Here is a 13,683-nt window from a genome sequence, read left to right on the forward strand (position 1 = left end):
GGGCTTGAATTACATTTTTCGAGGAGTTATAAGCTTGGAAAGATGGGGTGGAATTATTCACTATTTTCACGAAATTTCTGACACTGCTAGATGTCATGTTGAAATTAGTACAAATCCCAAATATTACGAAAAATGACTCAGTAGAAAAACAATTACAAGTAAAAATAGAATTTATCAAATTATCAAGTTTTTTTTTCATGTAAAAACACACTATAAGTATGTTTTTACAATGAAAAATTGTGTGATCAATTGAGTATGACAAACTGACTTATCTCCCTTGACTTAAATTAAGGGTCCGACATTTTTAAAGATTTTTATTCTCCTAATAAGATCCCGAAAACTATATTTGGCACACCTCCAAAATTACGAAAGTAAGTTTGCATCCCAGACAAATCAAGCCATCTGCCATCTAAATGGAGGAAAGAGAAGAGAATTATGAAACCAAACAAACAAACGGTAAAAAAGGAGAGAGGTAAATTTAAAGATGGAAGCTAGGGATCATACATATTCTAGCTAAGCCAATTAAAGAAATCTAAACTTTTCCATTACAGTTATAAAAAAAGAAAGAAAAAAAGAAGCGCTATTTGTTTGTGAATCACAAAATCCTTGTTTAACCAACATCTAAATATTACTGAAAACCTGTCACTCAGCAGTTGTGAACTTCTCATCCTTTTATCTTTCGCTAAATTTTACCAGAATAGAGTTTCTCCACCTTAATTCTCATTTTCAAATGATGTTAGAAAATGCAAACAAACTGTAGAAAGATTATAGTCTCATCCCCATAAAATCCTTTCTGTTGCATTGACTATATCATGCTTCTCATAATGGTTGGTTAGTATAGAAGCACAGTGTGTCTACTTATTCATTGCCAAAGTCAAATCGCAACTAACAAAAAGCCACTTCCAGGACAAAGAGTCATCGATTTAGCATGCTAGCTTTCTTTTCATTTTTTTTTTTTTTTTTGCACAAAGTTATCAAAGCCCAGACGCTACTCGAGGATAAGGATTAAAGAGTGTACAGTAGTCAAAAAGACAATATCATAGTAATCGTTAGAAATGTAAATTTGGTAAATTGGATTAATTAAGGGGAACGGCCCATCAAGAACTTGTTTACATTGGACTTGAAGATGACCATATTGTAGTCAGCTGGAAAGCAGGTAAACGGAAGAGAGTTCCACAGATATGCAATTCTAAGAAAGAAGCTTTTTTCATGGAATCTACATTTAGGTTTAGGCAGAGATAAAGAATGGGGGAAATTATTGATAGTGTTTTTAGATAGACAAGTGTTTCTCATGAAGGTTTGGCGAGGGAGGATCATAGATTGGAGCTCAGACGAGCACTTTCCATGAAAATAACGATAAAGCAGAGACAGGCTGGCAACGTCTCTTCTGTGAGAAAGAGGTTGCAAGGAAGAGAAAAACGCATCACCCACTAGGCTACAAAGTCTATTTTGAACTCTGTCAAGGCAGGATAAGACATTTCTAGCAGCTCCTACCCAGATGTGGCAACAATACTCCATCCTTGGATGTACCTGGCTCTTATATAAGTAGAGAATTGCATCAGCAGGTAGATATCTACTGGATCGATAGAAGGATCCCACCATTTTTCCAGTGGCCTTGGCAACGGATTTGATGTGTTCCATTTCAGATCAGGAATAAAGGTCAAGCCCAGAAACTTGTCAAAACATGGAGCCTCCCCAAGATGAGCGCCATTCATTTCAATCAACTAAGTTACACAATATGGGAATGTTATCACAGTGAAAGGTGTGGTCAATAGTCTCATCCCATTTACTACACCGAATACAACTAGGTGTCATAACTTTACCAGCTGTATAGAGTTTGTTATTGACTTTTAAGAGTTTTTCATATTATCAGTGAGGTCAGTGATGCCTTGTCATTGTTGATGTTTCACAACAAGGTTGAGCAGGCCCCCTCCCACCATTCCTTGTTGATCTTATCTTGTATGATTCTTTTTACCATCTAATGATAGAGCATGTTTCAGGACACAACTGAGTATCAGAGAGGCTTTCTTTCACCAATAAAAACTTCAAAGTTCATCAATGTACCTTTTGGCACCTTGTCAAGTCACAAGAACTTGGAAAGGACCTGTTTTAATATAAGTAGAGTGATATACTGGACTGGAAGCATTGAAATATAATATAAGGTGATTGGATGTGCAAAGCACATCTCTTTGCCCTTTCCATTAATGAAAGATTTCTATAGTTTCTTGCAAGGTTTTACAGTCCAATCAAAGGGTTCATTAAGAAATACACCCTTTCAAGTGTGTAATACAACAGTCATGTCACAGTTTATTTGGGTTCCTGTAATTATTTCATATTGTCTAATTTCCATGTCTAATCGTCATTAGTTGTTACAAGCATTATCATGTCAACATAAAGTCTTTGATGGAGTGCAAACACCTGTCAAGATAATTCTTTGTAGAACTGGGTTCATCTTTAGCCTGCGAAGAAACGGTTCTAAAAGATAAGAAATCATTAGTTTTACTTTTCAACTTGCAGTAAAGTGGAGCGATGACAACAGGAAAACTGAAGTTGGTTGCTGATGCTGAAAATTAGCTGGTGTATTTGCAGCATGCTAACACATTCTGATTGTTCGTATTATTTGAATTCATTGGACTATTGTTTTCATCTTGAGTGTTATTTTCACAACACTTCGGTTGATTTAACCTCAGACCTTCTTAAATATACCTTGTCGACTTCTGGAATCTTTCTGTCGAACTCAGAAATTTCTAACAGAACACTTTATTTAATTTATGAGATAGCATGCTCTCATTTTGTCAGCCATGACTGGGTAGAAGTCCTAAGTCATTCGCAATTGTATTTTGAGCGTCACCTGCACTGAGAATCGAACCTTCAACCTTCTGAAGAGTGTAACTTTACAACTAAATTTTACCACATACTTTATCCACGGCTCTTTACGGATATGGCATAGTGGATAAAGTACTTAGTAAAATTCAGCTGTAAGGTGTATAATCAATCCTCATCTCAAAAATTCAGATTGGTTTATCAAGTAATCATTGATTAGCTACAATGTTTTCTCTCAATGTCTTTAGAAATTGGAGATGTCAGTTGATTTTGTGTTGCCAGTCAGAGAAAGCAGATGTGAAATGGCAATGGATCAACTTATAAAGAGAAAAATAAAGAATTCCGGCACAAGCTTAATACATGTTTTGTTTAAACATGTGATCTTTATTTTTTTCATTTTGAATCATAGCTAATACTTTTAAAGAAAAGGGTATGAGTTACTTCCCTTTAGCTACAAGTAAAATACCAAGCATCTTTAATCAGTTACAATCAGTATTAAGTTTCAGTGTTAAATTACCCAAAGAGTTGATATGCCATAAAACAGAAAAACGCATGAAGACTCATTTAATTATGAACAAAAATTTATTATTTGGATTTACTTGAGGATTTATCAGAGAAAAAATTGTGTCTTAAAAGCGTTGCCTTGAGAGTTCTGTACAGATTGTCCTGAAGAGATGCAATATACTGATGATTTAGTATTTGCCAATGAAACAATGGAAGACCTTCTTATTAAGTTAAAGATTTGAAGGAATGTTACGGAAAGTAAAAGTCTGAAAATGAATGTTGCCAAGTGATGATCAGTGGTTGTAGCATTGGAAAGCCTAAGTTTGTGGAAAGGGAGTTGAGTGCAACTTCATTTTTTGTAGTACTTGTAAGCATTGGATACCTAAGAAATGCAAGGAATTACAGATCAGTTGAGATGTGATAATCAGTTTGTGTATAAGAAATCTAAGAGAATGGATGAGAATTCAGGTGTGGCGAAAATATATTTGGTATGTTAGCAAGAATTAGGAGTGGATGGAGTAAGTTCAAATAACTTCTGTTGTTACTAACCAGATGAGTATTACACATGGCTATCAAAATAAAAAATAAATAAACAATGAATATTGTGTATCAGTTCTAAAAAAGGTTTGATCAGCCATAAATTAGAGAAATCAAACCAGATCATAGTTACTTATTTAGGATTTCTTTTACTATTACATCATCCTAAGAAAATTAAATTGAAAAATACTTATATAAAACATTAAACCACACATGACTAAGTAAAACATGACTAAGTAAAAATGTTACTTTTTTGTACTTTATTGTAAGTTGATCTATTAAATTTACCAAATTATAAATAACAAACTGCATTTATTTGGTGTTGCCCAGTCATTTTAGGTTTTAATTGTTATTTGTTTGCATATTTTTAAGCTTAACATAGACAACTTCTGTTATATTATTCAATTTAACATTGATAATTATCCTTGCTGATTTTGATTTTTAGGTGATTTTTAAAAAATGTTTCATATTAGCAGTTGTCAAGTAATTTTTAAATAAATTAGAAGGTAAGTAAATTATTATATTGCCAATAACATAATACAGCAATAACCAATGAAAATTGGCTATTCAGAAGCAAAATTTGATTTGTCAGCTTAAATGCTATTTGGGTTCAACTTTGAAAATCCGACAAAATAATATGTTAGATCACTTTCTTTTTTTTTTTTTTTTTTTTTTTCAGAATGGAAACTTATGATGAGTTTGATGATCCTTCAAAGCTACAGCAGAAATATAGTTCACTGATGTCGGAGGAAGAATTTGAGACGCAAGCATCTGAGGAAACATACAAAGCTCTTAATGTAACTTATTTTTATTTTTCAATTCATAGTTTTATAAAACTGTGATTTGTATTCATTTTTTCAGATATGAACCGAAAGTAAAATTTATGTGCAATTAGTTGTTCAGAATGACAGACGGTAAAGTCATTTTTAGACGAAAAAAATGTAGGGATTTGATTAAATCTTTAAAAGTTGAAATAAGTTAAATACTTAAAAAACAAAAAAAAAACTTTGAATTGAAAGTAAAAATTATGTGCAATTAGTTATCCCGAATAAGCAACGTTAAAATCATTTTAAGAAGGAAAAAAATGTAGGGATTTGAATACTAAATCTTTAAAAGTTGAAGTAACTTAATTACTTTAAAAAAGAAATGATGTTATTGTTTTAACTTTCACGGTTAATTTTATTAAAAAATGCATAACCATTTTTTACAAAATTATTAAAGAGAAATGTTTCAGAATTAAAACTGATCTTGTCTATAAAAAACTTTTCATTGAAGGCAATTAAAAAAAAAAAGGAATGAATAATGCAATCCTTTTTCATTGGTTTATTTAGCATGTTACCATCTGAAATAAATTTATCGACCAAAGAAAAATGGAAACTTTTGTTCATTAATTTTCAGTTTCAAATATTTTTCAAATTTTCTAATCATTAATTACCTTAAAAAAAAAGACATTTTTGAGTAAAAATAAGAATTTGTACATTCAATCCTCTCTCACAAAAGGTGATAAATTGTCCGGAATTAGTCTAAATTAGTATATACCATATTATTCAGACAGGATGAAAAAAATCAATAATTTTTCAAATTAGAAAAACTACAGATTAATTTTAAAATATTTTACACTTTGAAAGGCATTGGAGCCAAATCACAAGATATCATCCAATTAACTCATTCCTATCAGCTGCTTAATAGCAGCTGATAGGAATGAGTTAATTGGAGTGCTGAAAATACAGAATAGTTTTTCCCTCTGCTAAATAGGGCATGCATTCACTCAAATCAGTCATATGGCAAAGATAGCATGCAATAATAGGACTCCTCTCTCATGACACACCTAGCATTTTGAGGAGGCTTTATGCTATATTTGGTGCAACTCTATCTAATAGTTTTGGAGCATATAAGTGATCAATGGATAGATTATAAATTACATAGTAAACTGATAAAAAATGCTTTATAGATTAGATTTGAACAAAACCGTTGTTACTTTAACTTTTAAAATTGTTGCTGTAGAATTATGTACGTAGCAAAACATTCAAGTGCATATCGATATAACAGGCAATTGGCAATAAACTAACCCCTTCTCAAAGATTGAAAAAACAAATGATGCAAACTACATAGAATCATACCTCAGACTGACAGTGAACAAGCTGTCCTCAAAAGTGGCAGAGGCTTTGCTGGTCTGATTTTTGATTTCTGAACTTATCAGTATTGTTGCTGTAGAATTAAAATCATTTAATAAAGGTACCTCCACGGCGATGAGTAAAATGTTAGTAGTACACATTTTAATAGTGATGTCATCATTTTGTGCGTTTGTGTTAATTTCTATGGATAAGCGTTCACGTTATAATTATTAATGGAGTAATGTTTTTTTTGCTATGGATAAAAAATAATATAAAACTTACCTTTTGTAAAACAAATACATTTTTATTAACGAACTACACAGACTAGAGTTAATAAAATTAAATTAATTTTAACGTATTCTGTTGACACATGTATTTAAAAATAATATTCTTTACAAGTCTCCGTACATTTTTGAAAAAAAGCGCCAAACATAAGGACCACCCTCTATCAATTTAAATAATAAAATCAAAATGAATTTTTTTAAGGTTGATTTTGGATTTACAATTTTTATTATCTCAATAGTCTTATATTCTTTTATATGAATATATTTTTTATTATTGGAAACTTGTTATTAAAAAAATCCATTTAAACTTCATATCGCGTAATATTTGAATTTAATATCATTTAAAGCTTTTTTAAAAAAAATTATTTTTTAGAATTGTTTTTTTTTGTTGTTGTAATTCGAATAATTATATTACTGAGAAAAAAAATTATCCAGAAAATGTTTTTTTTTTGTTTTTTTTAACATAATATTGAATTTATGTCCAATTTTATTTACAACTTTAAGGTAAGTGAAATAAAAAAACAGGATTTTATATATATATATATATATATATATATATATATATATATATATATATATATATATATAAAAATGACTATTTTTTAATTATTTGATCTTTTCAGCTTTAAAAAATGTTGAAACTTTTATCAACCCACATTTATTTTGCTTAGTTTTCGAACCATGAAATATGGGGAGGGGTAGAACACCTAAAAAAAATATATTTCTGCTAATATATTTAACGAAACCTACTTTTAATATGTAAATTTATTTAATAATGATTGAATATCGAAAATTTCAGGAAAATCTGATTATTATTTGATTTTTATTAGATTTTTAAAACATGGGTGCGTGAAAGGCTTAAAAAAGGGCACTACATAGGAACGTTGTTTTAAAGCGTCGATAATGTAAACACGATTTTTGTCTCGCATTTTCATTATTTTTGATGCTGTAAAAATTTTTTAAAAAATATTAGCAGTTTATTTGAAGCTTTTTCTATTAAATGGTAAAAAAAAAGATGATATTAAATTAAATTACAATTATATCGTGTTACATATGGGGGGGGTAAAACTGTGGCGCATGTTGGAGGTACCTACTGAACTTTGTAAGTATAATAACCTAATAGTAGTTAGGACAGACAATTAGGAATATTTTCTAGTATTTATTTTGAATGTTCAATACATAGTAAAGCTTAAGCTTCTATAATAGAAATCTCACCTGTCTCTCTAAATGTATGTATGTATGTATGTTTGTATATCTGCTTAAAACTTTTCTCAGTGGCATCAGACCGGGTCAAAGCCGGTACCATCTTGGTCAAATAATATGTGAAAATTAAAAAAAAAAAAACAATCAATTATTTCTTATAGAAATAGTTGTTTGCGATTATTACTTGTGTGGAAATATCTTTAAAATGTTATCTTTTATAGAAATTCAAATCGCTTAAAGGGAAATGACAGCGATATGGTTAGCTATGCGCTAACCATCACTATCAGCATATTAACGAGTTTTTATTCTCTTAAAAATAGAAAACTGTAGCAAAACATCATTCCTTCATAAGAATTTAGCCAAACACGCATGTGCAAAAAACATTCTTTTTTGAATTAGTTTAAATATAAAAAAAATGACATAACTTTGCTCACACGATCATAGAGTAGCGGCCATAGTGGCAACATCATTATTTTAAGATTGCATGTTCGAGCCAAGATATTAGCATTACAAGCATATGCTGTATTTTTGTGGACATTGGCAATATTACATAATGTGCTTCAACAAGTCATATCTTTTTTATTTGTTGGTCAATTTTTTCATCAATGTAATTCTTTTAAAGAGAATAAAATAAGCATTCCAATAATGTTAATTGATTTTTCTTTTATGCTTTCAATATTTTTATGCTCCAAGTTAAAAATGGAAAAACGGTAAAAAAATTACAACAGCAAAAAGGGAAACAGTTTTTTCAATGTTTATATTTTATACGTTACGCTTGGATACATATGTGCGGGGTTAAATTTAATTGGATATGGCTGAAATTTTACAGGCTATATAAACAAAGAAGTCCATCTCTACTGGTGTTTGATTTTGATTTTTACGACCACAGGAAGCAAAGTTATGACCGAGCAAAGTTGACATAGAATATTTCAAAATTGATAAGATAAATAGGTATATATCATCCATTTTCATATAGATAATAGTTTCAGAGTTATTTTCATGTATATGTAAATATTTGAAATTTCTTTAAAATGTTATCTTTTATAGAAATTCAAATCGCTTAAAGGGAAACGATCATAGCGATGATTAGCTATGCGCTAACCATCGTTATCAGCGTATTAACGAGTTTGTATTCTCTTAAAAATAAAAAACTGTTTTTTCTGCTTTCAAAACAAAAGCAGAAAAAAAAGTTTCATTTTTTTTATTCTAGGTTTGTCAATTTAAAAAAATTAAGCTTTTCAAATTTGATTTCCAAACAATACTATTTTGTTGTTTTTAACGCTTGTAGTACACATGTATTACAAGCGTTAAAAAAACAACAAGATGTACTAAGTACATGCGTTTGTTTTTTCGTGTTAAAAAAAAACAAATATATAATAAATAAAAGGTACTTGTGCACTTATGCTACCATGCTGAAATAATGTTATTATTTAGAAACCCATTCTTAACATGGGAAAGGAAGGGTGTTTTGTTAACTATTCTGTACTTTCACTTAACAATTAAATAAAATATACTGTGAAACTTGAATTTATTTTGACTCATTGTCAAGACCATGTTTTCAAATCTGTAAGACAAACCCGTTTTTTTTTTTAACTAAGGATATCTAAATTATAATAATAATAATAAGGCGGTTCGATAAAGAATTTCATTGTGATGCATTTTGTAAATATTTTCCTTGTTTCCACCTTAACATTTTTTTTTAAAATGACTATCTCTGAAGGTTTTCAGGTATGCTGAAAACGAATATCACATTTAAATTTTCTGCAAACAAGTAGCTTTACGGATATTAAGCAATGTCATTTCTTATGTTATTGCTGGTGTCTATCTTGGTACGTGTGTTTGCGTATAGTTTTTCGGGGTTAGGTTTCTTGAAATGTTGAGGTCCGTAATTCAGCCCACTTTTTCTAAAGAAAAATGTCCACGGAAAAGCCTAAATTTTGGCACTTAAAATTCTCATCACTTTTGAACTAATTCAAACGGTTTTAAGTATCTTTTACATAGCTCTTTTCATGCAAGTTGATAAAATAACAATTATCTAAAAAGAAAAAATCAACTTGTAATGCTAAAGATATACTTTTCTTCAATTTTTAAAGTTTTAATATTGAAACAAGGAAATATGGCATTTTTTTTTTTCCATCACCGTCATTGTTTTTTGTTTGTTTTTGTTTTTCTGATTTTTTAAGAAGTTTTAACATTTAAACATTTATGCCATTTCTTTTTCGTTCGCTTATTTATTTTGCATTACGTTCACTGTTTTTGTTTTTCCGATTTAAAAAAAAGTTATATTTAAACAAGGTTATTATGTTCGTTTATTCTTTATTTTCCATTTTGTTTTGACTTAATCCCCCCACACACACCCCACCACACCCGGTCAACACTGGGTACCCCTATTGATAAATAAATAAAAAGAAAAGAAATATATATAGGATTTGTATGTATCAAGGAAAAATACAAGTGCAAATTTCCAAATTTCTTTTTTTTTGTATACAAAAATAATTAAATAATTCAAGTCAATTGTTTTTATCTTCCCAAGTTAATGCAGCTATAAAAATTAAAAATAAACAAAATATTTTCAGTGTGTGTGAGGGGGGGGGCTGAATTATCATATCTCTTAAACTACTGGTTGCATAATACGAAAATTGATAGGAAATAGTAATCATGCACTAAGAATTGTTTATAATAAGTAAAATCTTTGTTTGGATGGATAAATATGTACAGAAATATGTTGACAAGTTGAAATGCAAAATGTCCATTTCTAACTTGCTGACATATTTCTATTACTTTTGCACATGTGCAAATTCAATTGATTTCTTCGAATTGTTTAATTTTAAATCTTATCTGTCGATAGCTCAAACAGCAGGGAATGTGTCTAGAGCGTTAAATGCTTTAGTTTCAATTCTAACTAATGACACCTAAATCATCTTTTTTAACTTTTAAAATCTCTACTATATATTAGGCACAATATAATATTCAATAGAGAATTGGTTCTGTGATAATAAATACAAAATCTGCATGAATAAAAATATGTTTAGGTGTATTTTATGAGCGAGCAAAGCTAGTTAAAAATAAAAATATTTCTAACTTATTTTCTTTTTGATTTCAATTCTTATCCTCTTTAAAGCAGTATTACATATATATGAAATTAAGTTTGTCATAATTTTATCAATAAAAATTCTTGTAGAGTTTAATGTTCAGAACAGTTTACATTGTCATTACACTTGATTCTTTGTAATTTAGGATTTGTTGTTGCTTTTTTTTTTTTTTTTCAAATGATCAGGGAATTCTTATATCCTGTATGTGTAAAAACATTGTGTAAATAGAAAGATGATTACTATTGTCAGTTATTGAATTTTATCCTCCTTCACAGTTTTGCTACTAAAGTTGTGTATAGAGAAATTTTAATTCTAATGTTTCATTACTTTCAGGAACTGATGGAATATATTGAAAAGAATCCGTCCAAGTATACCACAATTCTAAAACAAAAGAAAAAAGATGAATATGAAAGTTCTTCAAGTGTTTCTTTTTTGAAGGTGTGTATATATGTTACTATGCTAAATGTTTGTCTCTTTAAGGTTTTTTTTCCTATATATTTTAATCACACAAAATACATGTTAAAATATTCCTGGATTTTGGGATTGAGTTATACTTGAAAAAAAAAAATTTAATTTTAATTTTTCTAAATCGTTATAACAGGGCTCTATGGACGAATTTATCTTTAGTTGACCTTTGACAACTAAATATTTTTGTTTACTAGCCAAATAGAAAAGTTACTAGCCAAACCCACGTGATTTTGGAATATATCTTTGTTCCAACACAAATAGACACCATTTTGTCTCCAATATGAAAATGTGGATGCAATGCAAGGTCATCCCTTTTTTACCAAGTGCTACTAAAGAGGGGACTTTGTTGGTTCAACCATGCTGCATGCTGCAACACAGGAATGTTTATTCATGAAGCAATAGCTTCAGAGCCACTCCAAGATTAGTGAAGATGCTCAGGACGCCAGCTGAAGATGTTGTTACACAGTATCAAAGTCAACGACAAACCTACTTCCGGTCCACAGGTTTACAGTGTTTGCTGCTGGCCCCGGGACTAACTTCTTATAACTATCTTGGCCACTGTGAACCATCATGCATGATCTTCATTCATTTGCGATGCTGTGTGTTCTATGGGAAGAGTTAGCTCAACGCATCCTGAATGAATGTCGATAAAAGTCAGTCAAGTTTAGTTATGTTATTGGAAACAAGGTAAGAAACTCAACACAGCTTTATAAATATATAAAAAAATTTTGATTAGATTTTTTGGTCTTTATAGAATTTCTTCATACATTTACTAATTACAATTACTATGTATATCTTTAATGATTTTGTAGGCAGATGTCTTCAGTTTAAGTTTCAGGGTAAAAAGGAAATTATTGTCTGAGGTTGTCCAAACCAAATTTGTCTTGCTTTTGCACATTCTAGTATTGTCTACTTGCTTATCTTCAATTCTTATTTTTATAAACGAGATGCTTAGCATGGTTGAGGATGTGACATATTACTCATCCTGAAATCAGGTGTTTGTTGCTCAAAATATCCTACATTATCATCAGCCCTGTCTGACACAAGTTAATATTTTGGCTCTTATTCAGATTCAACATAATTAAAAAAGAAAGATACAGAAAAATCTTTATAATGTGCATATCTGTCATGTAACGAAGATGGTATATTCGAAAAATCATGTAAATTGATCAAATAGTTTTATTTTTTACTAAAATCAAATTTTATGAGCAAACAAAAAGGGACTCTCGTGTCGCCATGTTGAAAAAAAAACGAGCAAATATCCACAATATTTCCAACTTGCAAGATCAGCTTTGTAATGCTTCTGATTTCACATTAATTGCTGCAAATCGTTTAAAAATGATTTTCTTTATAAAAGTAAAACTATTTGATCAAGTTACGTGATCTTCAGAATATGAAATTTTGGTCTTATGACAAAGATTTTTCTGTAATTTTTTTTTTAATTCGCTTGAATTCTAAATAAGAACTAATATTTTTAATGTAATTTCAAAATAAGTCTTTGGTCGTAAAGAAAAACGAAATATTTATTTTATACAACAGAAATGATTTTGACTTAATCTTCTTTGTCAATCTACTTAATTCAATGGTGATCAGACATTATATGATGACTATGTAAGAACAAAATCAATTCCTGACGAATTATCAGACTATTCTGCTACATTCTACTTGGCATTCGAGCCCCATTCTTATTTTAACTATGACATCCTCAAATTAAATTCATCTTGGAAGGACACAATTCACTTCTAAACTCCATCTCTATTTAATTTCCTTCTACTTGAATCCCACTTCTGCTTAGAGATCAACCTGCTTATTTTCGGTCCTAAACAAAACGGAAAATAATGGTCGATCTCTTCATTAGAAAGAGTGACGAGATTAATCTTTTTTTTTATTGTCGCACTTCCAATGAATATATATTCATAAATAAAATTATATTTTCATCACTAAGCTTAATTTTAGTAAAGTAACTAGTATTGTGGTGACTGCAATGATTCTCATTAAGTGTAGGATAGATAAAGTGATTTTTATGGCCTCCTACCTAATTTGTTAAAGTGTATATTATATTTTTTTCACAAATAAATAATTGAAAGTGTACTATCTGTTCTATCCTCAGTAATTGGAAGAATAATTCTTCTCAACTTGTCTAATTTTTATTTTTGTCCCATCCAAAGTGCCCCTTTTTAGGGAGTTGGCTATTTCCTTCAATAAAAAACAAATCAACTTTTCCCTAGTGTGGAGACAAATAAATAAGGGCATCAGTACAATTACAAATATTACTTGTAGCTTTATGGAAATGTAGAGACATAGTAACAGTTAATGACTATTGAATTTTCTTCTGCTAAAAATTGTACTATTTAAAAAAAAATATATATGGTGTTTTTTATGGCAGTATGCTTGTCAAAAAGCATTTACTTTTGTATGTTTCAGTCAAGATTTATGTCTGCAATTGGTATGTCTGATTACCTCCCTTGCTCTGTAAATGAAGATGAATGCCAAGAAAAGCTGCAAGAATTAAAATCAAACATGTGCAAGGCATTTAACTATTCACAAGGTAAACTCATTTATTCTTTTGATATTTAATTGTCTGTAATCTAATCTTCATTTTTTTCATCTTGTCATAAACTTTCTAAGTTTTACTGATTTCTATTTAACAAAATAAGT

The 13,683-nt window shown here is 29.7% G+C and overlaps 1 protein-coding gene across 2 annotated transcripts in view; it reads left to right on the plus strand.

The window, feature by feature from the left end:
- Positions 1-13,683, plus strand: part of LOC145248134 (uncharacterized) — a 30,207-nt gene that overhangs the window by 3,862 nt on the left and 12,662 nt on the right. For both annotated transcript variants that reach the window (XM_080109988.1, XM_080110068.1), the window contains exons 2-4: positions 4,544-4,661; positions 10,891-10,995; positions 13,450-13,573. In XM_080109988.1, coding sequence (XP_079966114.1) covers positions 4,545-4,661; positions 10,891-10,995; positions 13,450-13,573 — 346 coding nt within the window. In that variant the 5' untranslated portion in view covers position 4,544. The remainder of the gene's footprint in view (positions 1-4,543; positions 4,662-10,890; positions 10,996-13,449; positions 13,574-13,683) is intronic.

The sequence above is a fragment of the Euprymna scolopes genome, chromosome 1, assembly GCF_053919585.1.
Source record: "Euprymna scolopes isolate OS-2025 chromosome 1, ASM5391958v1, whole genome shotgun sequence".
Taxonomy (NCBI): Eukaryota; Metazoa; Mollusca; class Cephalopoda; order Sepiida; family Sepiolidae; genus Euprymna; species Euprymna scolopes.